This window comes from Erythrolamprus reginae, chromosome 11 (assembly GCF_031021105.1).
Source record: "Erythrolamprus reginae isolate rEryReg1 chromosome 11, rEryReg1.hap1, whole genome shotgun sequence".
Taxonomy (NCBI): domain Eukaryota; kingdom Metazoa; phylum Chordata; class Lepidosauria; order Squamata; family Dipsadidae; genus Erythrolamprus; species Erythrolamprus reginae.
Window position 1 is genome coordinate 18,518,356 of NC_091960.1, and position 26,654 is coordinate 18,545,009.

The 26,654-nt window shown below is 44.8% G+C and overlaps 1 protein-coding gene across 7 annotated transcripts in view; it reads left to right on the forward strand.

The window, feature by feature from the left end:
* ASAP3 (ArfGAP with SH3 domain, ankyrin repeat and PH domain 3) overlaps window positions 1-26,654 on the forward strand; it is a 175,046-nt gene that overhangs the window by 111,077 nt on the left and 37,315 nt on the right. For all 7 annotated transcript variants that reach the window (XR_011560334.1, XR_011560333.1, XM_070764522.1 and 4 more), the window contains exons 7-14: window positions 4,340-4,425; window positions 7,412-7,487; window positions 8,564-8,650; window positions 11,009-11,118; window positions 19,520-19,589; window positions 22,195-22,282; window positions 22,583-22,631; window positions 25,010-25,197. Coding sequence is in view for 5 of the 7 variants with exons in the window: in XM_070764522.1 (XP_070620623.1) it covers window positions 4,340-4,425; window positions 7,412-7,487; window positions 8,564-8,650; window positions 11,009-11,118; window positions 19,520-19,589; window positions 22,195-22,282; window positions 22,583-22,631; window positions 25,010-25,197 (754 nt within the window). In the remaining 2 variants the exon portion in view is untranslated. The remainder of the gene's footprint in view (window positions 1-4,339; window positions 4,426-7,411; window positions 7,488-8,563; window positions 8,651-11,008; window positions 11,119-19,519; window positions 19,590-22,194; window positions 22,283-22,582; window positions 22,632-25,009; window positions 25,198-26,654) is intronic.

Below are 26,654 nucleotides of genomic sequence, written 5' to 3' on the forward strand. Positions count from 1 at the left end.
GCCATCTAAATTTTCTGGTGACCAGTACTGCTTAAAATGGTCACTGGATGGCATTTCTGAGCTTTCTGGCAATAAAACAACATTTTGGTGCAGTTGCATAATTTGGCCACCAGGTGGCGCATTTTGGGTCTGGCTTGGAACTGAGCCAAATTCCTGAGAATAAGTTGAGCTAGGTATTTTTTCAGTTTGGCCACTGGGTGGTGCTGCACCTAGTTCCTTGAATGCTAAGGAATGTGTGATGTCATCACACTGTCTTTGCACAGTCTCCATTTTTTTCCTTTGTTCTGTCAAACTACATATTTCTTCTTGGCAAAACATTAGCTGCAAGCTTGTTATCTGATCAAGTATAATCTGTTTTCTGATTAATCCACTACAATAAAAGTCCATAAGATCCTTCTTATGCTGTGGTAAATCATTTGCTTTCTTGTCTAGCTTCAATTGTAATAAAGATTTCTGCATCATATTAATTTCAAGTCTCAAATTATTTGCTAAAACATTTGCAGTCTGCATGTCAATACATTGTAAGGAGGACTGACATTCTTGTGAAGCTTGTTCAGAATTCAGTAACACCTGGTTCTGATTAACTTTGAGCTTTGGCAGAGCTTCAAGAATATTTGGCATTTCTTCTAGCTGATAAGAATTCAAAACATTCGTTTGCTCGCTTCGCTCAAGACTCAAAACATTTTCTGTCTCTTCGATACAGCATTTTAAATTAGCCTGCTTGCTAAGTTCAAGATTCAAAACATTTGTTTTCAAAGAGCATTGTTTTTCACAGAGAAATGCCTTTTGCTTTGCAGGGAAGAAGTTAGTAATATCAGGGACAGTTTGACTGTCTCTCAATTCTGGCAAATTCTCTTGCAGACTAGGATTTATACATTCAGTTAAAAGAAGCAGATTAGGAATTTCACTTATCTGTTGCTTTTTAAGTGAAGTTAGGCAGCTGTTCGGCTAAAATTGTACATCTTTCCGTAGCAGCGTCTGTATCTGCCGAGGTATCCATGTTTTTTCTTCAAAAGCAGAGAAGTTATCTTTGCTTTATTTTGTAAACCATCGTCTCTGCTACCATGTTGCGATGGATGGAATTTTAATGAGTCCTCGGCAGTCAGGATTCAAAGTAAAAACAAAACTTTATTTAGAAAACAGAATAAAAATGCATTGTGCCAAGAAGCGGCACTTTATCAAGCAAGCGGAACATGGCTGAACACACAGAGGTATAGATTGGAATGCGCCTGCTTACGCAAGCAGACGGATGTGACATGTAGAAAGGATAAGGATTGTGGGAGTGATGTAAGAGGGGGTGTGATCAGAGGGAGAACACACATTAACTCTTTAACTACTGAATGTCTCTGTTGGCTGGCAATTCTCAGCGTGACATACCCAGAGCCCAGAAGGGAAAAAAAGAGGAAAAAAATCAATTTTCTGCTGTTTCTGCATACCTGACCATACGCGTAGGAGCCCATCACTGATGTCCTCCAGGTAAAAAAGCCCACCTCTCCATGTTTTCCATTAAGATTGAACTGAAGCATGGGAAGCAGGGGTGGGCTGCTGGAGGTTTGCAGGGGTTCGGGAGAACCTCTAGCTAACATTCTGTGCAGTTTGGAGAACCCCCAAATTCTACCCCACCCCTCCCAGGAATCTTGGTGGGCGTGGCAGGGGAAGGTTACTGCAAAATCCTCGTTTCCTCCCGATCAGCTGGGACTCTGCAGGTAGAGAATAAATGGGGACAGGGCCAATCAGAGGTGGTATTTACCGGTTCCCTGAACGACACAAACTTTTTGCTATTGGTTCTCCAGAACTGGTCAGAACCTGCTGAATCCCACCTCTGGAACGTCTTGCATTCAGAGTTGTGTGTGTTGCTACCGGTGCGATAGTAGATTGCACACTGATAGCTGTTGCCAGATTGCGCAATTTGCACGCGGCTGCTCCAGTGGCAATCCTATGGGCGCTGCCACCTTTTTTTTTTAATGTATCTTTTGCTTCATGTACCTGCGCAGAAGCAAAATCTCACAAAGGAATGCACGCACGAGATTTCGGCGATATTTTGCTTCTTCACATGCACAGAAGCAAAATCACCAAAATCGCTTACGCCCGTGTTCCCTCATGAAATGTTAACATGTTTTTGCTTCCTACACATGCTCAGAAACAAAAACATACTGGGGATACATGTGCACAGCGCATTGGTAGTTACAGTAATGGCAATCCATCCCTGGTTGTTAGTGATTCTTCATTGCAGATTTTCAAGGAGAGTTTGTACAATCATTTGTTTACTTGAGTAGGGGACTTGACTAGAAGACCTCCAATGTCCCTGTCAGAAATAAGTTTATTTCTGGAGGTAATATCACAGTGCAAGTAAATGGTTTTTAACCATGGGAAAGGCTGATGTAAGCCATAATCAGTATGTAATCATGGGTTTGTTAAATGTGCTGCAACCTGATTGGCTATACCTATATAAGGAGTAACACCCTTGCAGGGGTGCGGTTTGTTATAGAGTGGTTTGTTATCGAGTAGTTTTGTGCTGGGTGGTTTGTAGTTAGTGGTTAGTGCTTAGTGGTTACAGTGGTGGATGTAATAAGAGTTATACAATAGTATTGTAGGTAGTTTGTTATAGTAGTTAAATGTAAAAGTGATAGTTTATTTAGAGAAGCATTTTGATAAGAAGAAAAGTAAATATATATTTTTACAAGAAAGCCTGCTGCAGTGTTTTCAATTGAAGACTTTAATCAGGTATAGTCAGGGCCGCTGATAGGGCAGTATTACCGGTACTGGTGTCAGGGGCCCGGCCAAATTGAAAAATTAGGAGAGCCCGGCGATTGAACGGTGTGCTGGTGAGTTGGCGTGCTAAGGAAGCTAACTGGATTCAGTTGCAAAATTGTTACAATCGGGACCAGGCAAGAGCACAGATCAGCAAAAATGCCTAATTTTCTCTATTCTGCCTGAAGAGCTTCATAGCTGTTAAAGATGAAGTTTGGATCAGAGCTAATTTGGTATACATTTTGATTATGGTGTTAGATTTTTTTTTGAAATTGTTCCCTTCTAAGTGTGAGGAAAAGATGTGTTGCTTTGGAGTTGACATGTTTTTTGGAGCCGTCTCGCCATTTTAGATTCGAGAAGCAAGCACCATCCTGGATTCGAGAAGCAAGCATTGTGGTAAATGGGAAGATTTGAATATGCAAAGGACTTTTCAAAAAACAAACAACTACATCATATTTTGAGACTTGTGCTGAGAAGATCTGAAGCGGGAGTTGGTTATTTTACATTTTACCTTCTAAATTATGTTAAATGCATACACAGTAATATCTCACCGTATGCTTAATAGATATAACATCCTAGGAAAAGAAGAAGAAAGAAGAAAAAAAGAAAGGGTGTTGTTCTTAGAGCCACGGACATGCTATTTGTTAAGAAACTATACATTACACATTTAAAAGCTTAAATATATTAAGTTATGGAACTCAATAGCAGGTACATTTGCTTCATAATATGGATTTGATGATACATGAGTGTATGTTCTTTTTTATAAAGTAATTTTAAAATTTTGCAAACTTTGGAAAATGCTATAAGGAGATAGGTGGAGAGGTTAATGAGAAGAAGAGGGAAGGTTTTTTTGCTCTTCCCTCCTCTTTCTCTTCTTTTTTCTTTCACTGTGCTTTTTACACCTATGGTGGAGTTTACGTATAGTTTTAAACATTATTGTGTATAATTTATCTTCTGGTTACCTGTTATTTATTGGTATTATTGTGAAAACAAATATTTTTCTAGTTTGATGCAGGAGTGTTTTGTCTTTATCCTTTGTGCCATCTTATTGCTGCTTTTAATATTGTTGATGGCAAAATTAATAATATTTTGTTAACTTGGTGTATTTGCACTGTTCTGGTAATTTATTTATATGTATATAATATGTTGATGTCACTTGAATATATTTTCTGCGTTATTAACATATTATTAATCTGTCAAACAAGTGTACCTTGTTGTAGTGGCAGGGTTTAATTTTTTTTTTTGAAAGGTAAATTTAATACATAATTGGTAAGTCGCAAAATAAAGTAGTTTTAAAATGGCGGGGCGGGGGGGGCAGACACTTAGGTGGTATGGGCCCCCAAAATTCCTGATGGCGGCCCTGGGTATAGTTGTTAACTTTGGCTACTTGGTGGGTTAACTTCCGCATGCACAAAACTCTCCCCCAACAGTCCCTTCTAATCCTATTATTCTATGTTGTAACTAAGATGGTGAATTAACGATAAATAGATTGTCTCATATGGTATCTCTTTTACTAATAATACATTGACATTTTGAGGAAGCTGTTATTATTAGACTGGCTGTAACCATCACCTTTTTTCTTGCTCAGTATCTTCTGAAAGCCAACGAATGCCAAATGAAGCAAGGACCAGATTTTCTACAGAGCCTCATTAAGTTTTATCATGCTCAGCATAAGTAAGTACACAACAGAGTTGTGTCTACAGTTTATGATGGCGTGTCAGCGTTACTCCTCTGGGTGGACTTCTTGAGCAGAGCTCAAGTCCTTGAGGCTGTTTCAAATAATAGGAATAGGAATGTTTTTATTGACCAAATATGATTGGACACTCAAAGAATTTGTCTCCAGTGCGTAAATTCTCAGCATAAATGCAAACAACAAAGTAGTAAGTCATCGCTCATAAATCATAAGATTCAACCATAAATCGTAAGATGAAAACAACAAATTATAAATCGTAAGGTACCAATAGGAAATTGTTTCTTCATTGCTTATTGACCCCTATAGCAATCAGTGTTGTACCACATGATTCTTGACAAATGTATCTTTTTCTTTTATGTATGCTGAGAGCATCATATGCACCAAGACAAATTCCTTGTGTGTCCAATCACACTTGGCCAATAAAATTCTATTCTATTCTATTCTATTCTATTCTATTCTATTCTAGTAAGAAAGATAGGAAGATGAGAAAGGTGAGAAGGGCAATAGCAATGTAGCCCTACTTTGTGGTTAGACATCCTGCATAATTTTTTTTTCTCCAACATAATATAAAAACAATACATAGTTTCCAACACAAAATCAAGCTTATTATCAAACATATACAATTTTTTTTCTTTTTACTTTGTGATCATTCAGTGGAGGCTCTTATATCTCTTTCTTTCACAAACGGACTGTACAAACATATAATATCTTATTTGAGTCTTACAAATCTATTGAATTAAAAGTCGGTGAAGCAGTGGAAGTGATGTGCCAGTGCCTGGAGGCTCTGAGGGTCTTGATGGGTGTCAACAGGCTCAAACTCAACCCTGATAAGATGGAGTGGCTGTGGGTTTTGCCTCCATAGGACAATTCCATCTGGGGGGGGGGAATTACTGCCCCCCTCAGAGATGGTTTGCAACTTGGTCATCCTCCTCGATCCACAGCTAACATTAGAGCACCATCTTTCAGCTGTGGTGAGGAGGGCATTTGCACAGGTTCGCCTGGTGCACCAGTTGCAGCCCTATTTGGACTGGGAGTCACTGCTCACAGTCACTCATGCCCTCATCACCTCAAGGTTCGACTACTGCAACGCTCTCTACATGGGGCTACCTTTGAAAAGTGTTTGGAAACTTCAGATCGTGCAAAACGCGGCTGCGAGAGCCATCATGGGGCTTTCAAGATCTGCCCACATTTCGCCAACGCTCCGCGGCCTGCATTGGCTGCCGATCAGTTTCCGGTCACAACTCAAAGTGTTGGTTATGACCTACAAAGCCCTACATGGCATCGGACCAGAATATCTCCGAGACCGCCTTCTGCCGCACGAATCCCAGCAACTGGTTAGGTCCCACAGAGTTGGCCTTTTCCGGGTCCCATCGACCAAACAATGTTAGCTGGCGGGACACAGGGGAAGAGCCTTCTCTGTGGCGGCCCCGGCCCTCTGGAATCAACTCCCTCCAGAGATTCGAATAGCCCCCACCCTCCTCACTTTCCATAAAATGCTGAAGACCGACCTTTGTCGCCAGGCATGGGGATAATTACCACCTTCTCCCCCCCTTTTTATTATGTTTTCAGCCTCACTGTATGATGAATTAGGTTGAATGTGTATGAATGTATAGTTAGGGATTTTAATATGTATTAATGTTTTTAAATTGATTTAACTTTTACTATTAGATTTGTAATGTATTGTATTACTATTATGTTCTGAGCCGCCCTGAGTCTTCGGAGAGGGGCGGCATACAAATCCAATAAACTATAAACTATAACTATGACTATTCAAAAAAACAGTTTTCTTATCATCATCTAAACAGAGTAGATGAATCTTCATATTACAACAAAAAGTCTAGAAAACCATAATCCTATATGTCTAATAAACTATTCCAATAACTAAGTATATAATATTACATAATATTATATATTATGGTTAGACATCCTTAAGCTTAAGACAGTTTTGTAGGAATTAGGTGTTCCGCAGAGTAATGGCATGGGGGGGAAAACTCTGTCTGACTGTTTTGACATGTAATGCTCTAAAGCAGGTGGTCACCAACCCCGGGTCTATAAACTGGTGCTGGGCCTCAGCAGGCCAGAAACCAGGCTGTACAAACAAATGAATCCTCATCCATGGGATATAGGCAGCATACAAAACCACATCCCCTCTGGTCCATGGAAAAGCCTCTCTCTGTGGAACCAATCCCTAGTGCCCAAAAGGTTTGGGGCCAATGCTATCTAGTAGTGTCCTAAGGGAAGAAGTTAAAATATGTCTGTTTCAAATGTGGTTAAAGACTTGGAGCTATGGTGGCACAGTGGTTAGAGTGCAGTACTGCAGGCTACGTCTGCCGACTGCCAGCTACCCGCAATTTGACAGATTTGAAATCTCACCAGGCTCAATTCATGTATATGTGAAACTATAGGTTAAATTACTAATGGCAAAAAATATGTACCAACTTTAATGGTGAAATAGGAAAGTAGTATACCTATTTTGACACAAAATACTGTAAAGTATACTGTATAGTGTTCTTAATGTTTATATTTGTACGTAGTCTGTATTGTTGAATTTGATTTTTGTCTTATTATTTTTTACTTTTATTTATTTTTCTTTGTCTTGGGGTTTTTTTGTATTTGTATTTTGTATTTATGTTTTTTTAACATTGTAAAATTAATAAAGACTATTAAAAAAAAATCTGCTTGTAATTTGCCAGTTTGAATCTCATCAGGCTCAAGGTTGATTCAGCCTTCCCTCCTTCTGAGGTGGGTAAAATGAGGACCCAAATTGATGGTGGCAATATGCTGAATCTCTGTAAACCGCTTAGAGAGGGCTGTAAAAGCACTGTGAAGCCGTATATAAGTCTAAGTGATGTTGCTATTGCTATTGCTATTCTGTGGCAGAAAATTGAACTAACCTCTCCCTGTTTTCTTTTTCTTTCCCATCCTTGGCTTTTCATTATTTCTCTGCTGATTTCAAAATGTTTCCAGTTTCTTCCAAGATGGCTGGAAGGCATCTCAGAACCTTTACCCATTCATTGAAAAACTAGCCGCCTCCTTACATGCAGTAAGTTGTCACTGGATTTTCACAGGACAGTGAACTAATGTTAAGTTCTGGACTTTCCTTAACTAATGTTAAGTTCTGGACTTTCCTGGGTTGCTAGGTCTTCAGTAAGCCCAGGTTGTCCCTGACTTACTACCAGAGGTGGGCTGCTAAAGGTGGAACAGTGACATGTGCTTGTCTCCAGCTGTGCAAGAAGCAGAATTGTGCATAGAGACACAGGTGTGCCCATGTTTTGCATGATTTTTGCTTCTGCACATATGAAATTTGCCATGAGATAATTTCATGCTTTATGGATAATTTCATTCAGATAGAATAGAATAGAATAGAATAGAATAGAATAGAATTTTATTGGCCAAGTGTGATTGGACACATAAGGAATTTTTCTTGGTGTATATGCTCTCAGTGTACATAAAATAAAATATAGGTTCATCAAGAATCATAAGGTACAACACTTAAAGATAGTTATAGGGTACAAATAAGCAATCCAATCATATTAGGAACCAGTCAATATAAATTACAAGCCACAAAGTTACAGTTATACACTCATTTGTGGGAGGAGAAAGGTGAAGGGAACGAAGAGAAGATTAACGGTAGTACAGACTTAGGAAATAGTTTGACAGTGTTGAGGGAATTATATAGTATACAGGGCCTTAATGGAAGGTAGGTTGGCAGTAATTGTTCTTTTTCTGCAGTTCTGATTCTCCTCTGAAGTCTGTGCCGGTCTTGTTAGGTTGCAGAACCAAACCAGAAAGTTATAGAAGTTCAAACGACAGACTCAATAATTCCTCTGTAGAACTGTATCAGCAGCTCACATTTTTGTCAAAATTATTGCAATTCTTGTATTTCTGGATTGACATTATTATTATTTATTAGACTTGTATGCTGCCCCTCTCCGAGGACCCGGCGCTTATTATTATTATCTTATCATTATTACCCACTGAAACTAATGTAACTTTTGTATTTGTGGAATGGTCCCACAGACCATAGTGAGTTGTCCCATTTTTTGCCCAAGGATATGCATTAGAGTGATAGGATAGCTCCAACTTGTTTGTCCTTATCAATTTCTAATCTTATTTTAGCTTCGTCAAGCTAAGGAAGAGGAGGTAAAACAGCTCACTCGGATCCGTGATTCCCTCCGAGGCATCCTGCAGCTGGAGAACAAAGGGGTAAAGCTTTGAGAGTCTTTTGGGAAGGCAGGGAGTGGGGGAAATGGGGGTGGGTGGGCTTAATCAGGACTTTCTGGGATCTATGAAAAATTGCAATGGGTGCAATGATTTTTTTTTTTTTGCAAAAGTTTACTTCTTTGCAAAAACTTTAAGATATCTAGAAATCAACTCCCACCATTCCCCCGGGCAGCTCTGTAAAAAATTTAGCTGGCTGGAGAATTCTGGGAATTGAACCCCACACATTTTAAACGTGCCAATTTTGAAAATCTTTAGATCATTTGTAATCCAACTGCTCTCCCATCACCCCTGATTTGTAGGCTCCTTCAACAACGCTAATTAACAGGCTGCAAGCCTATAAAACTGTCCAAGAATATTTTTTATTTACTATCTTTTTTCTGCTGAAACAAGCCAGTCTGGCAGATTGGATTTTTAATACCTTGCTTTGGCTTTGCAGTGTGGACGGAAGCCATCAGATAATTCCAAAAAGCAGATTTTAAGCAATAGCAGCATTATGAGATGCTATGAAATACCCTAGAAATCGTTGAGTGACACCTGGTGGAGACCAATAATGTACAGACTTCTGCCTTAGTGCCTACCAGCTTTTAGCCCCATGGCACGTTAGAGATGATTTAAAAATACATGTATTTTTTTTTTTTAAAGGTCATTATCTGCCAACTTCCAGCTTTATTTTTTATCTAGAAGGAGGCCTCTTGGACTCAAATAAGTTCTATTAACTTTTTTAAAGAAAATAAATAAAAGAAATGTTCCCAGATTCAAATCAAAGTTCTGGTTATTGATTTTCATGGTTTGGGCTGGGTTATTTGAGGGAACTCTTCTCCCTAATTACTAGTATATCAGCCCATCTCAGGTGCGGCATGCTACGAAGCTACATTTGGTGGGTTCCACAAGATAGGCCTTCTCTATTGTGGTGTTTGCCTTATGGGTCATCCTTCTGCCCCTGAAGTGAGGCTGGCTCCATCTGTGCTGATATTCTTAGAAGTCTCTCTAAACCTGGTTATGCCATCAGGGTCCTCCAGGGGTGGTGAGGTGGCCTGTGAGCAGGGGTGGGCTGCTGGGGGTTCGCAGGGGTTTGGGAGAACCTCTAATTAAGATTCTGTGCAGTTTGAAGAACTCCCAAATCCCACTCCTGGCTGCCCCCCCATTGCCCCCCTGCCTGTTGCCCCTTCCCGGAGTCCCCACGCGGTCTGTTTTGGATGCAGGTAAGTGCAGGATGCGCACGAGGGCTTCGGGAGGGTAAAAAACGGCTTACAGGGAAGGCCTCTGGAGTCTGGAGAGGACTTTTGTGCCCTCCTGGTGGCTTGAGGAAAGCCTCTGGAGTCCAGAAAAGGTAAAAACATGTGCTCCTCCGTGCAGTAGCAGGGTCCTAGCAGAACGGTAAAGGATGTCGCATTTGTAGCGAAAGTTGAGCTGCATGTGCAGCTTTGGGTGTCCTGCATGCGTGCATGTCCCAGCATGTTTTTGCTTCTGCACATGCACAGGAAGCAAAATCTCACAAAGGAACATGCGCGTGTGTGAGATTTTGATGATTTTTTGCTTCTGCGCATGCGTGAAAGCAAAAAAATCACTGAAATCTGTCATGTGCATGCATCCGCTTGTGAGATTTTGCTTCCTGTGCATGTGCAAAAGCAAAACCAGGCTGGGATGCGCACATGCGTACTTAGGACACTTGAAGCTGCACACGCAGTGCACCGGTACCAGCAAAACCAGGAATCTGCCCCTGCCCCTGTAGTGTAGGAGGCTGACTAGGGCACACCTACCATAGCCGTGCCCACCCAGCAACTGAGTAGAGAACCCCTTGCTAAAATTTTTGAAGCCACCCCATCTGTAAGACAACTCCATTGTTATTAATATTTCCTGTTTTCTCTTGGCCTTTTGTATTTAATTTTTTTAAAAATACATGTTTATATATTACTTGTTTTATTATAAATTGCATCACTTTTTCATCAGATGTGCAGCCGTATAAATTTAACAATTAAGTAAGCCATTGCATATATCCCAAGGCTTTGGGGAGTAACCTGACATTCCAAAATGGATAGCAGAAGCCAAAATAATTGAGAGCATTTATGAAGGTGAGGTGTAAAGCAGTATTTTTCCACCCTATCCACTTTTAAAGATTTCTGGACTTCAACTCCCAGAATTTTCCAGCCGGCACACTAACCTGGGGAATTCTGGGAGTTGAAGTCCAGAAACCTTAAAAGTTGTTAGAAATACTGGGGAAGGATGGGGCAAATAGCAAGATGGTAAACCAAGGCTGTTTTCTGTTGCATGGATTTGTGAGCCACAAGCAGCAAATTGTCAAAGCACCCATAACCCAAAATTTATTTATCTTGCACCCAGGAGAACCTCAACAGAAAGAATTCTGGCAGTGGGTACAGCATCCATCAGCATCAAGGCAATAAACAATACGGGACTGAGAAGTCGGGCTTCTTATATAAGAAAAGTGATGGGTAAGTTCTCGGAATGCTTTGTGCTGCATCCCAGGGTGGGGTGGGTGGAAAAATGCCTTAGTCCAGAGGTAGGCAAAGTTGGCTCTTCTATGACTTATGGACTTCAACTCCCAGAATTCCTGACCCAATCATGCTAGCTCAGGAATTTTGGGAGCTGAAGTCCACATGTCATAGAAGAGTCAACTTTGCCTATCCCTGCCTTAGTCAATATTTTATTTTAATTGACCCGTTCATTTCTGAGATGTCATCATTTGTCAAGGGCTCAAACCAGTAGTGAGTTCCTTCCAGTATGGTTGACGCCGTGACACTGGTAGGGAAAATTGAGCTGTGCGCGCAGCTCCATGTTTCTGGCATGTGTGTGTGCGCCTGAGTGAGATTTTGCTTCTGTGCATAGGCTGGAAGTAAAATTGTGCAAGGGGACGTGCGAGAGAGAAATTTGGGCATTTTTTTTGCTTCTGCGCATTCGCGGAACAAAAAAATGGCCAAAATCTCACACGCGCATTCCCTTGCAAGATTTTGTTTCCTGTGCATGCGCAGAAGCAAAATCTTGCTCAGATGTGTGAGCACGCAAAGTGGGGATGTGTAGCTTTTTGCGCAGTACACCAATAGCAGCGGTAGCAGCAACCCCCGCCTGGCTCAAACTCTCTCCCTGCTTTCAAGGGCAACCTGTAGACTGCCTACCCTCAGTTCTTCTTTACAAACTTGTCATCATCTCATCCAAAGGGCATCTTTCAGAAATTAGATACGTGGGGATAGCTCCAAAAAAGGATTGTCATGAAAGTAGGCCTATGATATTTTGCTTGGGAAAGTTCTCCCCAGGGCTGGGCTGCTCCGGGTTTTCCCCACATTTGGGTGATCCTCTAGCGAAGATTCTCCCCCAAATCTTACTCCTGACTGGCCCCGCCCAACCCAATCCGCCCAGGAGTTTCCACATGGTCTGTTTTGATGCCAGGTAAATAAAGGTCCCACACAGTGTTCTGCCGGGCTCTCTGGTATGAGCCTCCCAAAAATTCAAGGGTACAAATTTCAGAGACACACACGTTTGAAAATTCAAAACAATGTTCTTTATCACAAAATTCAAAAGAAACAAAGCACCCTTTTTGTATTGCAAAGAGCACTCGTCCCAAAACAACCTTGTAGGCTGTACAATTCCCTTAATCAGTCCTTAAGTACTTAGCTAGCAGCTGTGAAGAAACGTCACAGCCCTCCTTCTTCCAACGAAGTGAGACACACACACTTTGCTCTGCTTTGGTTTCAAAGGCGTGAAAAATCAACAAAGTCCGGAAAACAGCAAAGCACGGTCCTGAAGAACTGCGATCAGATGGCCAAACCAACACCCTGCTATTTGTATCAGCAGCTCTAATTACTAGAGCCCCACCCAAACACAGGTGGCCTCTCTTATCTCATGTAATATGTCCACAATTGGTCTCTTCTACGCATAACTCTGTGCCTGCGTGGGTCCAAGACTTCCACATCCGAATCGACTGAAGATAATGGAGATTGGCTTCCTGGGCTGTGTGCCAAGCCCCCCTCTTCCAAGTCACTCTCATCTTCTTCTTTGTCCGAGGAAACTGCACTACCTGACTCTGTCGGCAATAAAACAGGCCTATGACATGTTGATGTTTCCCCTGCATCCACCTCCACATTCCTTGGGGCAGGAGCTGGGCCAGAGCCAACCACAACACACAGAGGCTTGGGAAGAGCAAAACATGGGCCTTCTGGAGGCTCTGGAAGGCTAGAAATAGGCCCATTTCCAGCTTCTGGAGAGACTGTGGAGCCCAGGGGAGGCTGTTTTCACCTTACTGGAGCTCGGGAAAAGCCTCTACAGCCCGGGGAGGGTGAACAACAGGCCTCCCACTGTGGTGCAGGAGGCTTACTAGGCCATGTGTGTGGCCAATTGTTCTACATATCTATTCACGCAGAGACCTCATCTTGCCTAACCATTCCTGCCTTCTAGCAGTTCTGCATGCCCTAGCATCAAGAAAAGGCTCTTCTCCAATGCACTTGCAAGGAGAGTCCAGGATGGGTTATTCTCAGCCTGATTGGCTGGGACTGAGTTTAATTTAAATATTTAATATTAGCCAGGCACCGCCCCCTTAGCCCTCCAGTCTAAAAAACTCAGTCGCAGTAATGGGACATTGAGTTTATTGCTCCTGTTAAACACGGTTTAATAGGGTATAATTTGAGTTTTAATAAATGTTATATATGTTTATATTGTGCTTTTAACACTTTTCTTCTTTTTCCTTTATTTTTCAGGCATCAAGGGGCGGCTTCTCGTTGGCAGCGAGGGTTAATTCCCCCAGTGGGACTAACCCCCTAGGCTGCAGCTCCTCTCCTGACTAGCCCACAAGCCTGGAGGCTCATGGAGGGCTTTGAGAGGAGCGCCCGGGTTGCCTGTCTCCGCGACAGCGCCCGGTGGATAGGCGGTCGGCTGACGCCATGGGGGGCCTGCTCCCCATGACGGATATGCCGCTTGAAGACAGAAGGAAGCCTCGCGCCCCGACGGAGCCCCCTCCCCTTCCCCCCCCGGCGCGCTGAGCACCAAGCCAGTCGGAGGACCAACTACGTACCCGGCTACGAGCGTCGCCATCTTGGGGGGGGATAAAGGCGGGAACGGAGAAGAGTTCCCGCCTGAATAAAGCGGCCATTCCTTTGCCTGCTCCGTCATGACCGCAGGGGCGGTTGTCATGACAACGACAGGCTAGTAACAGGCACGGGCGGAGGTAGAATCCCCGCCCACCTCCTGTTTACTCCTTTGTGGTCGGACCGTTGCCCTCCATAAGGCTAAGGTAGCTGTCGCTCCGGATCGAAGGTTGCCATGGCAACGTCTGAGTGACATTCCGGCGAACCAATAGGAGAGCGCGAAGGCCGGAAAGGCCGAGGAAGAGCTTTTCCTTGTATTCTTGGTTTGCCGGGAGCTACGCAGCCGCAATAGAGCCTCAGAAATCCAACTTCGTCATTGTTTTAATACAACGAGAGAGATTTCTTGCTCACCCTCCGAGTATTCTTCCTGGCTGACCGTGAGTTTATCTCAGTTTTCTGTCATGGCTGAAACACCATCTCACGCAGGGGAGGAGGCCAACACCATTGCTAGGCCCAGTACCCCTAAGGAAAAAAGCCAAAAATCCAAATCTTCTCAGAGTTCTTCACTCAGAGAGGCTGAGAAGCGAATAAGGGCCCTGGAAAGGCAATTGGAAGCCTCTCAAAAACAGGCTTTCCTACCTGCTAAAGGATTTGCTCCCACACCCACGCCAGCCTCCCCCGCGATCCCAACAGGGGTAGCAGGCTCGGCCTTGGAGCAGGACTGGTCCCCTGAAAGGCCCATACTGCCTTCTCCTGCAGAAGGGTTTCCTTGGGGCAGACAAGCGACCATGTGGCCTGGCAACCTGGGTCCTCAATCTTACGTTCCTTTTCAACATGCCCCAGCACCATCCTCCACATTTACACCAACAGCTGCAGGACTGCGCAACGCCCAGGACTCCTGGCAGAGCATGCCACAGGCCCTACAGGATTTAATCTCCAATGTATTTTCCCAAGGAGTTGAGACAGGGGCTCTGCAGCAGCAAAATGTGATGGGTCACCCCCCACAAAAACACAGGAGTCCCTGGACTGCTCCAGCCTCACATTCCATGTCTGAATCTATGGAAGAGGAGGACTCTGTTAGGGATGACTACAGTGACCACGAAGATGACCTTTCAGGGGATGAACACCCTCCAGAACCACCTGTCTTCGCAGGTCTCTTTAAGTCATCATTATTCCGGCTCTTACTCAATAAGGCCAAACTCACCATTGAGCAGGCAGGAGAGAGCAGCCAGCCGGATGACCCCAACTCATCCCAGCCCAAGGCGGGCCTCTTCGTACTACCAAAGCAAGAAACAGTGGACATTCCCTCTTCCCATCTGTTCTTGGAGACTGTGCGGAGACCCTGGGAAAATCCAGCAGCGGCTCAGGGCCCATCCAACCTGGACCGCAAATTTTATACATTTGACCAGCAAATGGAGGACCTGTTAACGTTCCCAACAGTGGACAAACCGGTCACCAGCCTAGTCTCCAATGCCCTGGTCCCCTCGGAGTCTCAAGAGGGGCTCAGGGCTGAGGACAAGAGGGCCGAAAATGTCGTGCGTAAAACCCACCAGATGGCGGCCTGGGCCATTCGGGCCTCATCTGCGGCCTCATTTTTTAACAGGGCAACCCTCCTTTGGATCAAGGACCTCCAATCACGGGTGGATCCTGAAGACGGCCGCCTTCGACAGGACCTGAACAAAATTTTAGCCGCCACCGAATTCTCGGCAGATGCGACGGTCAATGCGGCCAAGTTCGCGGCCAGGGCCATGGCTTCATCAGTGTCCTCCCGCCGGCTCATATGGCTACGCAGCTGGCAGGCGGACGTTAAGTCCAAATGGAGCTTGGCCTCAGCTCCATTTAAGGCCGGAAAATTATTTGGGGAAGTCCTTGACGACGTTTTGGTCGAGGACAAGGATAAAAAGAAAGTCATGCCGAAGTCCAAAAAGACGGAAAGACGGTTCACTCCTTACCAAAGGCGCCAGCCCTTTCGGTCAGAGCCCTCCTCGAGCTCGACCCAGGCATCGAGGCCTTACTTCCAGGGCTCTTTCAACCAGGGGTCATTCCGATCGGATAGGTCAGCTACTAACGACCGCGGCAGATCCTATCAGGGACGCCGACCCTTCAGAGGGGCTGGGAGGGGATTTAGGAAAAACAAATGACTCCTTCATCTCCGTTCCACTGGGGGGCAGGCTCATCCACTTCGCAGAACAATGGGCCCTGCTATCTTCAGACACTTGGGCGGCAACTACTGTGGCAGAGGGCCTGAGGCTCGAATTCCTTCAACTTCCCCCTCACCGCTTCGTCACATGCCCCATCCCTTTGGATATCCAAAGGAAGGGCCTCCTTTACAAAGAGGTCTCCCATCTACTGGAAATAGGGGCCATAGAGGAGGTGCCCTTGGAAGAGCAGGGGAAGGGGTTTTATTCCCCAGTTTTCCTCGTTCCCAAGACCTCTGGGGGGGTCAGACTAATTCTGAACCTGCGTCAGTTGAACATTTATATAAAGTACAGACGTTTCAAAATGTACTCACTGCGGACTATTCTCGCCTCTATCAGGCACAAGGACTTCCTGACGTCAATAGATCTCAAAGAGGCTTACTTACACGTCCCCATTTTTCCACCGCACAGGCGGTTCCTCCGGTTCTGCCTAGAAGGGACCCACTTTCAATACAAGTCAATGCCCTTTGGACTTTCGTCCGCCCCAAGGACCTTTACGAAGCTTTTAGACGTTCTCACAGCTTCCCTGAGACAGCAGTCGGTGCGCCTCATGGCGTACCTAGACGACATTGTGATACTGGCCAAGACAAACGACCAGGCGCTTCGGGATCTACACTTGACCATCACTACGCTCGAACGCCATGGCTTCACAGTGAACTGGGACAAGAGCCACCTGACACCAACAAGGAGGCTGGCTCATTTGGGGACTACCATCGATACCACCCAGGGCATGGTGTTTCTTTCCCCAGGGAGGAGAGCCTCCATCAGGAAACTCGTAAGAGATCTGAACAGTCAGCGGTTCCCAAGACTCTCCTTCCTGTCAAAGATCTTGGGGACCCTGGTATCCTGCATAGAGGTTGTCCCTTGGGCCAGGCATCACTTGAGAGCGCTACAATGGTTCCTGCTGCCCTTCCAAAAGACAAAATCCAGCCACCTACACAGGAGGATTCTGCTCCCGCGCGGGGTTTGCAATTCTCTTCGTTGGTGGACTTCTCCGGCCTTGGACAAGGGTTCCTCCTTCCTGCCAAAACACCATCTTACGCTGACGACAGACGCCAGTTTGTTTGGTTGGGGGGCCCACCTTGCTTCCCAGTTGGCCCAGGGCGTATGGGACCATCGGGATTTACGACAGGTCAACATCAACTTCCTGGAGTTGAAGGCGGTTTCGTTGGCCCTCCGGAGCTTCACCCCCTGGGTTCGAGGGCGACACATTCTGGTCCTCACGGACAATGTGGCTACCCGGGCACATATCAACAGACAAGGCGGGACACGTTCTCGCCGCCTGATGGAGGAGGCCGAGTCCCTATTACGGTGGGCAGAGGCCAACTTAGCCTCTATTTCAGCGGAACATATCTCGGGGATACACAATGTATGCGCAGACTGGCTGAGTCGGGAGACTCTAGACCCCGGGGAGTGGCGACTGGACCCCGCGATCTTCCAGGAGCTGGTGAGGAGGTTCGACCTACCGATATTGGACCTTTTTGCGACGGCCCACAACACCCAGCTCCCCCGTTTCTTCTCCCGCTTTCCTTCCCCAGGAGCGGAGGCAGTGAACGCGTTACATCAACGATGGCCGTCGGGCCTTCTTTATGCATTTCCACCGATCCCTCTAATACCGCAAGTAATCCGGAAACTATTGGAAGAACAGGCGGAGGTTCTCCTACTGGCCCCGTTCTGGCCGAGGCGCATCTGGTTTGCCGATCTAGTGGAACTATCAATTGCGGCACACTGGAGAATTCCGGACCACCAATTGCACCTCACACAGGGAGCAATGAGTCACCCAGATCCCCAGTGGTGGCAGTTGACCGTCTGGCACTTGAGCGGGAACATCTGAGGAGTCAGCTCGTGCCAGACGCGGTCATAGATACTATGCAGGCGGCTCGCCGGCCGTCTACAAGGCGAATTTACCAGGCGACCTGGGCGGCGTTCGCCGACTTCTGCATACAACGTCAGGTGGACCCACAGGGAGACACTCCCTTGATGGTGCTTTCCTTCTTGCAAGCGGGAATGGACAAGGGTCTCGCTCCTAATACACTTAGACGACAGGTCGCGGCCCTATCGACGGTCCTTGCCAAAGACCACGGTCGGTCCCTCTCAAGGCACCAGTGGATCAGAGATTTCCTGCGCGGAGCAAACAACTTGAAGCCTTCGGTGGTTCACAGATTTCCTTCCTGGGACTTGTCCTTGGTCCTTCATGCCTTGACGGGTCCTCCCTTTGAACCGTTAAGGCTCATCTCCTTGAGGTTTCTGTCCATCAAAACTGCCTTTCTGGTAGCCATCACATCTGCCAGGAGAGTTTCTGAAATTGCGGCACTGTCAATACGGCAGGACCTCTGTAGATTTTACCCGGACAGAGTTGTCTTGAGATTGGACCCGGCCTTTATTCCGAAAGTGAACACTTCCTTTCATAGAGCACAGGACATTGTGGTACCAGACTTTTGCTCCCGTGGTAGCCATCCTTCTGAACTGAGATGGCACAAATTAGACGTTAGACGTGCCTTAAAAATTTATATTCGTCGGACCCAAGACCTACGATCTTCTGAGGGTCTCTTCGTATCCTTCTCCACCAGAACGATGGGGAAGAAAGTGTCACCTCCTACGATCAGTCGTTGGTTGAAGGATTGCATTTCCGAGGCCTACGCTGCTAAAAACACCACAGCTCCACAAGGGATAACTGCTCACTCTACCCGGAGTGCGGCCACGTCATCGGCCTGGAGGACCCAAGCATCTCTTGAGGACATTTGTCGAGCAGCCACGTGGGCAGCTCCATCCACTTTTATAAGACACTACAAGATTGATTCGTTCGCTTCATCAGAAGCAGCCTTTGGAAGGAGGGTCTTGCAAGGGGTGTGCTCTTTTTCAGCGCCCCTGGTACAACCTTCTCCCTCCCTTTGACTAAACTTGGGTATATCCCATCCTGGACTCTCCTTGCAAGTGCATTGGAGAAGGACCGTTGACTTACCTGAACGGTCTTCTCGATGCACTGCAAGGAGAGTCCAGCCCCACCCGGTTCTCGGGACCAGGGTCACAGTTACAATTTGGTTGTTGACACTTGGGAATGTTTTTTTCTGATGAATAAATCGTTAGTTTTTTTGCATTACTGCTCCTTCGTAATTATTAGACTGGAGGGCTAAGGGGGCGGTGCCTGGCTAATATTAAATATTTAAATTAAACTCAGTCCCAGCCAATCAGGCTGAGAATAACCCATCCTGGACTCTCCTTGCAGTGCATCGAGAAGACCGTTCAGGTAAGTCAACGGTCCTTCTACTGAGTCACTCATATGCACTTTGGGAGGTCCAGAAGGTTGGCTTTGGTTGGCTTTTAGCCTCTGACCCACATCTTCTCTGACCTCCTCGCTATCAAACTCGGGTGCTAGATACCCGAGCCTATGATGTCAACTGTCTCTCGATCCTCGGGATCCATGACCAGCTGCAAAGGATGGGACAGGCCACAACAGGTCCCTTCGAACTCTGTTATTCTATTCTATTGTATTCCTGAAGGGATGCACTGCTATCAAAGAGTGGCAACCCCAGATCTACAACAACCGGAAGTACATGGCCTCTGACACAGACTAATTCTCAATATTGTGTTCATTTGTCCTTCCTCTTTGCTTGTCCTAGAATTCGGAAGGTGTGGCAGAAGAGAAAGTGTGGGGTGAAATACGGATTTCTCACTATTTCCCATAGCACAGTAAGTGGGGTAGAGGGTGGGATTCCTTCATTGAAAAATTCCAGATTAAAATTGCTTTGGGTGGATGCACTATTGAGGGATGTTCAATAGCTTTTTCATATGCTTAACATGGTTCTAGTGTCGTCCATGGTTTGATTGACATAGAACCATGCACTAGCCAGGCAGGATGGATACAAAGAAGGTGCTAAGACTGGACAAAAGAACTAATAGAGCAAAATGCATTGTATGAGTAAAGCTGATAGGCTTGTCCAGAACATTCCATTTCCTTCTGGATATGCCATTCCACAGGATTGTCCCCAGCACAGCATAATTCTGAAAGAGGTTCTGGTGTGTTCTGGAAATAAACAGAACATTCTAGAATTCTCCAGATCTTTCTGTTCCCAGATTGAGGACTTTTGCACACGTCTGTTTACACAGACCTGATTAAACCTATTTATTTATTTGTTCATTCATTCATTCATTCATTCATTCATTCATTCATTCGACTTCTATGCCACCCAATCTCAAAGGACTCAGGGTGGCTTACAAAAAAATATAAAAATACAATTAACAATAAAAAGAAGTCACATATAAATTAAAACAATAGCCCCAGTAAAAACTCACAACTCAGCAATCCAATCAACACAACATGCCATTCAATACGATTTGGCCATGAAAGATATACAATTCATGCCCCCCCCCCCCCCCAGGCCTGCTGGCAAACCCAGGCCTTCGTAGCCTTTCGGGAGAAGTACGGATATCGGGGTGGGGGTGGGGAGTTGGCCATAGCCAATGAGAATGGCATGGAAAAGGTCCAGCATGTCATTTGATTGTGCTCCCCAAACAGAGTGCCAGGTACTATTTTCTGTAATGGGGATATATCATGTTCTCTTGGAATGTGCTCTGGTAAACCGCAGATCTTCTCACATGAAGAAATTTAAAGATGTAATCCATCATGGGCTGTCTTTGACACTGAAAGGCTGGGTCCCTGCAACGTAGATTTCCCTGCAGAGATGAAATGAATACCATTCACTACCTATCTTGCCTTGGCTACAAAACCTTTAGCAGTAGTGGGTTCTAAAACCCATCACTACCATTTCACGTGTGCACTTGCATACACACACCAGGGTGGGTGGGTGGAGCCTCCTGCTGCTGCTGTTACCGGTTCGCTGAACTGGGCCGAACCAGGAGCCACCCACCGCTGATTTTTAGGGGAGGGGTTGGGAAAAGCTATTCATGAATCTTGAAAGTTAGCAAGTAAAGCTCAGAGAAAAATGGAATAAAAAGTGGAATAGGAAAAATACAGGTGGCTATTAAAAAACATTGTAAATTGCACACGAATCCACTGAGATGCCTACATGACAGGAAATTCCAGGCAGGCCTTAAGAAACTAATTTGTGGATAAATTTCTTTATAATTTGAGGCTTTTTCAAGTTTCAGTCTTTATCTGATTATATTGTCTGCTTTATATCCGGTTGCATTCCTAGAAACATAGAAGATTGACGGCAGAAAAATAACTCATATCATGGTCCATCTAGTCTGCCCTTATACTAGTGATGGCGAACCTTTTTTTCCTCGTATGCCGAAATCGTGTGTGCTGTGCTATTGCGCATGCATGAGTGCCCACACCAATAATTCAATGTCTGGTGATGGCAAAAATGGCCTCCCCCAGCCCGAGGCCCTCTGGAGGCCTGAAACAGCCAATTTCCTAACTTCTGGTGGGCCTCGTAGGCCTGTTTTTTGCCCTCTCCAAGCTCCAGAGACTTCTCTGCAGCCTGGGGAAGGCAAAAATGCCCTCCTCCATCCCCCCAGAAACTCTTTGGAAGCCGAAAAGACCCTCCCAGAGCCTCCGGTTGAGCCAAAAAATCAGTTGTCCAGCATGCACATGCACATTGGAGCTGAGCTAGGGTAACAGCTTGCGTGCCAGCAGATATGGCTCCGCGTGCCATCTGTGGCACCCATGTCATAGGTTCGCCCTCACTGCCTTATACTATTTTCTGTATTTTATCTTAGGATGGATATATGTTTATCCCAGGCATGTTTAAATTCAGTTACTGTGGATTTACCAACCACATCTGATGGAAGTTTATTCCAAGCATCTACTACTCTTTCAGCGAAATAATATTTTTTCACGTTGCTTCTTCTGTATTGCACAGCACATAAATAATGTAAAATAATAGCAAATGTCAACAATTTGATTAGTTGGTAATATTTCTCCATTATTACTCAGTCTGAGAATGTGATATAAGAATTAAGAAATATGGGTAGTCCCCAAATTACAATAGTTCATACAGTAACTGTTCAAAGCACTGAAGCATCCCCATGATCAAAATTCAGACATTGACAACTGACTCACATTTATGACAATTGCAGTGTCGCGGAGTCCTGCGATCCACTTTTGTGACCTTCTGACAAAGTAAAATGGAGAAGCGAGATTCAACCCTGTTACTAAATTAACAACTGCAGTGATTCAATTAGCAACTGTGGCAAGGATGGCTATAAAATGGAGCAAAATTCACTTAGCAAATGTCTCGCTTAGCCTCTGCTGAGGTTGTAAGTTGAGGATTACCTGTAATATTTGCATTTGTCAGAGATGCTGGTTCATTATCCCAACTTTTTTGAACAGATAAACCGTCCTCCAGTAAAGTTAAATCTCTTAACTTGCCAAGTGAGGCCACATCCAGAAGATAAAAAATCCTTTGATCTTGTGACACGTAAGTAAATATTTTAAAACAATACTTGGGCTGTGTTGTCCTCTTTAAATATCTTGCACCAGAATAGCTGAGGACAGACGTGAGTTTTTTCTCACATGTATTTCATGTTAAGTTTAAAATTGGTTGGAGACAGTTATTTGAAGCGATGAGAACTAGATTAAAGTGAAAATAAATTTGTTATCGCCGCCCACTCATCATAGCTACAAAATGTAGAGTCATGGGTTTTTTTATGTAGTGAAACATACGCAGGTCTCTACACAGCAGTAACTGTGGTCTATCTATTTTTTCTTTTTTTTACAGACAATAGAACATACCATTTCCAAGCCGAAGAAGAGCAAGACTGTATAGTGTAAGTTTAAATATTCTCTTTCCTGTTGCATTTTGAACAGGAAAACCATGAATTTAGAAATATTACTGGAGGAGTGAAATTTGGATTAGGGTAGGATGCCTTAGGTCAGTGATGGCGAACTTATGGTATGGGTGCCACAGGTGCCATGTCTGCTGGCACATGAGCGGTTGCCCTAGCTCAGCTCCAACATGCATGTGTGTGCCGGCCAGCTGATTTTTGGCTCACACAGAAGCTCTGGGAGGGTGTTTTTGGCTTCCAGAGAGCCTCCGGGGGGGATGGAGGAGGGTGTTTTTATCCTCCCCTGGCTCCAGAGAAGCCTTTGGAGCCTGGGGAGGGTGAAACACAAGCCTACGGGGCCCACCAGAAGTTGGGAAACAGGCCATTTCCGGGCTTCCGGAGAGTGGGGGAAGCTGTTTTGGCTCTCCCCAGGCATTGAATTATGAGTGTGGGCACTCACACATGCCTGATAGCGTGCTTGCACGCTCTTTCGGTACCCGAGGAAAAAAAGATTTGCCATCATTGCCTTAGGTTTTCTACCTGATTTATGTCTATAGTTAGTCTTCGACTTACAATAGTTCATTTAGTGACTGTTCAAAGTTACAGCAGCATTGAAAAAAGGTGACAACGACCGATTTTCACACTCAAAACTGGTTGCAGCATTTCCAAGGTCACATGATAAAAATTCAGGCACTTGGCAACTGACTCACACTTAGCAGTGAAACTCAATGGGGAATCCAGATTCACTTAATAACCATGGCAAAAAAATGGCAAAACAGGGCAAAATTCACTTAACAAACATTCCATTTAGCAACATGAATTTTGGCTCAGTTGTGATCGTAACTCGAGGACTACCCATATTATATTTGTGTAGTAAATTCAGACATGGACTCTAAGAGCAGCAGTGGTGCAATGGTTAGAGTGCAGTATTGCAGGCTACTTCTGCTGATCACTGACTGCCAGCAATCTTTGCAGATCAAATCTCACCAGGCTCAGAGTTGACTCTGCCTTCCATCCTTCCGAGGTGGGTAAAATGAGGACTGAGATTGCTGGGGAAAATATGCTGACTCTGCAAAACCCACTGAGAGAGGGCTGTAAAGCGGTATCTAAGTTTAAAGTGCTATTGCGATTGCTAAAAGATAATCAGCGGTTCTTTTCTGCCAAATTTGCAGACTCACTGAGCAAACAAGAGGGCAGTGAAGGCAAATGGAGAACTGAAATATCTTGATAAAGTCACTGCAGAAAGGGATTATCAATAGCAGAGGCTCCTATAAAGGTGGGGTATGAGTAATCTAGCATAGACATTCGCAACTAGAGGAGTTTTATCCAACAGCCAAAAAAGCCAATGCAATCCTAAATTGCATTGACAGAGGCATACAATCAAGATCATGTGAGGTACTAATACCACTCTATAAAGCCTAAGTAGTAAGACCACTCCTAAAATACTGCATCCAGTTTTGGTCACCACAGTAGAAAAAAGATGTTGAGACTCTAGAAAGAGTGCAAAGAAGAGGAGGACCAGGGGAGACAGGATAGCAGTCTTCCAATATTTGAGGGTTTGCTACAGAGAGGAGCGGGCCAAGCTATTTTCCAAAGCACTGAAGGCCAGACAAGGAATAATGGATGGAAACTGATTAACGAGATATTCAACCTGGAAATAAGGAGACATTTTCTGACCTTGAGAGCGAACACCCAATGGAACAAAAGTTGCTCTCAGAGGTTGTGGGAGCTTCCTCACTGGAAGCTTTCGAGAAGAGACTGGACTGCAGTCTGTCAGAAAAAGCATAGGGCAGTAATGGCGAACCTACAGGTGGCACACGGAGCCATATCCACTGGCACTCAAGCTGTTGCCCAAGCTCAGCTCCAACGTGCATGTGTGTGCTGGCCAGCTGATTTTTGACTCACTGGGAGGGTGTTTTTGGCTTCCAGAGAGCATTCCAAAAGGAGGTATGTAGGTGTGCTAGCATCGTTATCGCCCATGTATATGCACCCCCCCACACACACACACATGCCCCCCACGCATGCGCACAGACCTTTCTGAAGCCTGGTAGGTGAGAAAAAAGTCCAAATGGGCAAACCAGAAATTTGGGGAAATGCACTTCTGGTTTGCCCATTGTTCTTTTTTTGGCACTCCAGGGCTTCAGGAAGCTTATGTGAACCCTCCGGGTTGCAAAAAACAGCACAGCAGCAAACTGGAAGTACGTTTTTCCAAACTTCCAGTTTTTCTGTTGGGTGATTTTTTTGGCCTCCAGGCCAAACGGCCTTCCCCAAGGCTGAAAAGGAGCTGAAACATGGCAAAGACCCATCACGATCCTATATGCTGACTTCCTTTGTTCAGTCAGTTGCTTGCTAGTTGATGCTTTCTCCCTCCTGTTCCCCAGGTGGGTATCAGTGCTGCAGAACAGTAAGGACGAAGCGCTTAGCAATGCGTTCAAGGGGGACCCAGGAGGCTCCGTGTCTTCATCTGGAAGCATGGCTGACAGTGGATTGCAAGAGCTCACCAAGCTCATCATCGACGAAGTGAAAAACATGCCAGGGAATCGGTGGTGCTGTGATTGTGGAGCCCCAGGTGGGTTTCAGGAAACCTTTTCCATGCAAGAGTCTCCCTTCTGCACAAGCACTTATTTTATTTTATTTTTTTATTTATGTATATATGTATGTATGTATGTATTTATTTATTTATTTATTTAATTAATTAATTTATTTACCGTATTTGAATTTCTAGGCCGGCCTTCTTATTTATTTATTTATTTATTTATTCATTCATTTGGATTTCTAGGTTGCCCTTCTCCAGTGGACTCAGGGCGGTTTACATGATAAAAAACAAATACAAAGCACAGCATGTGAGAAATCCAAACGTAAAATCTGATCTAAAACCCAAAGTTATTAAAAAATCAGTCACCCACATTCATCCATCACAATCATGCGCTCATGTTATCGTCCCCTTGGATGGGGCTTTGCTTGTTTGTGCAAACCAGTTGCTGGCATGCCATGTAAGCAAGCAAAGCCCACGGACCAGGGTTTGGGCACACCTGATTTAGGGGACTGATGAGGACACTGATGGATATTGAATTGGATCAGATCCCACTTAAGATGAACAAGATGAACTTTCTCACCACACTGGTGGCCTAATGTGATTTGACTCACAAATCACCCAGAAATCAATGGGCAGAAATGCTCAGTCTGGTGAAGGGCAGGGGGGAGAGAATGGCAAATGTCAAAACTGTACAATCCAGATGAAGACCATGCTGAATTGGAACCATTGCAGCAGACTTAATGGTCTTGAGTATAATTTCAGAATGTAGGCCATGAAGAGCATCCCATCTGCAGTAAAGAACTGGGGAATGTTTTGTCTTTCATTGAGTGGGGAAAGAAAGGTCTGTTTGCAGAGCGAGTAGGCCAGGAGTCTGCAACCCGCAGCTCTGGAGCCGCATGTGACTCTTTCATTCCTCTGCTGTGGCTCCCTATCGCTCAAAATATGTGTCACAATCACCAATGTGCGATACCCGCCGGCATGTAATTTATTTAGCTTTCCAACCTATTTTCCCCCCAAAGTTGAAAATGTTTTTGTTGGCATGCAGAAATAAAAATGTGTTTTCTCTGTAGCAGGTCATTGATTTCATAAATGCAACACACTATGGTTGATTGATTGATTGAATTTATATGCCACCCCTCTCTGAGGACTCGGGGCACCTTACAACATATAAAAGAAACAATATAAATATCCTAATACAATTAATTTAAAATAGTAAATCTAAAAACCCCAATAACATTAAAAGTCAGTCATTGCCATTCACATAAACAAACATATACTACATTTGTTTGGCCAGGAGTTAAGATATAATCAGCCCAACCCTGATGGCATAGATGAGTCTTCAGACTTTTGCAGAAGGTGAGGAGGGTGGGGGCAGTGTGAATCTTTGGGGGGAACTGATTCCAGAAGGCCGGAGCCCCCAAAGAGAAGGCTCTTCTTCTAGGTCCCGCCAAGTGATATTGTCTAGTTGACAGGACCTGGAGAAGGCCAAC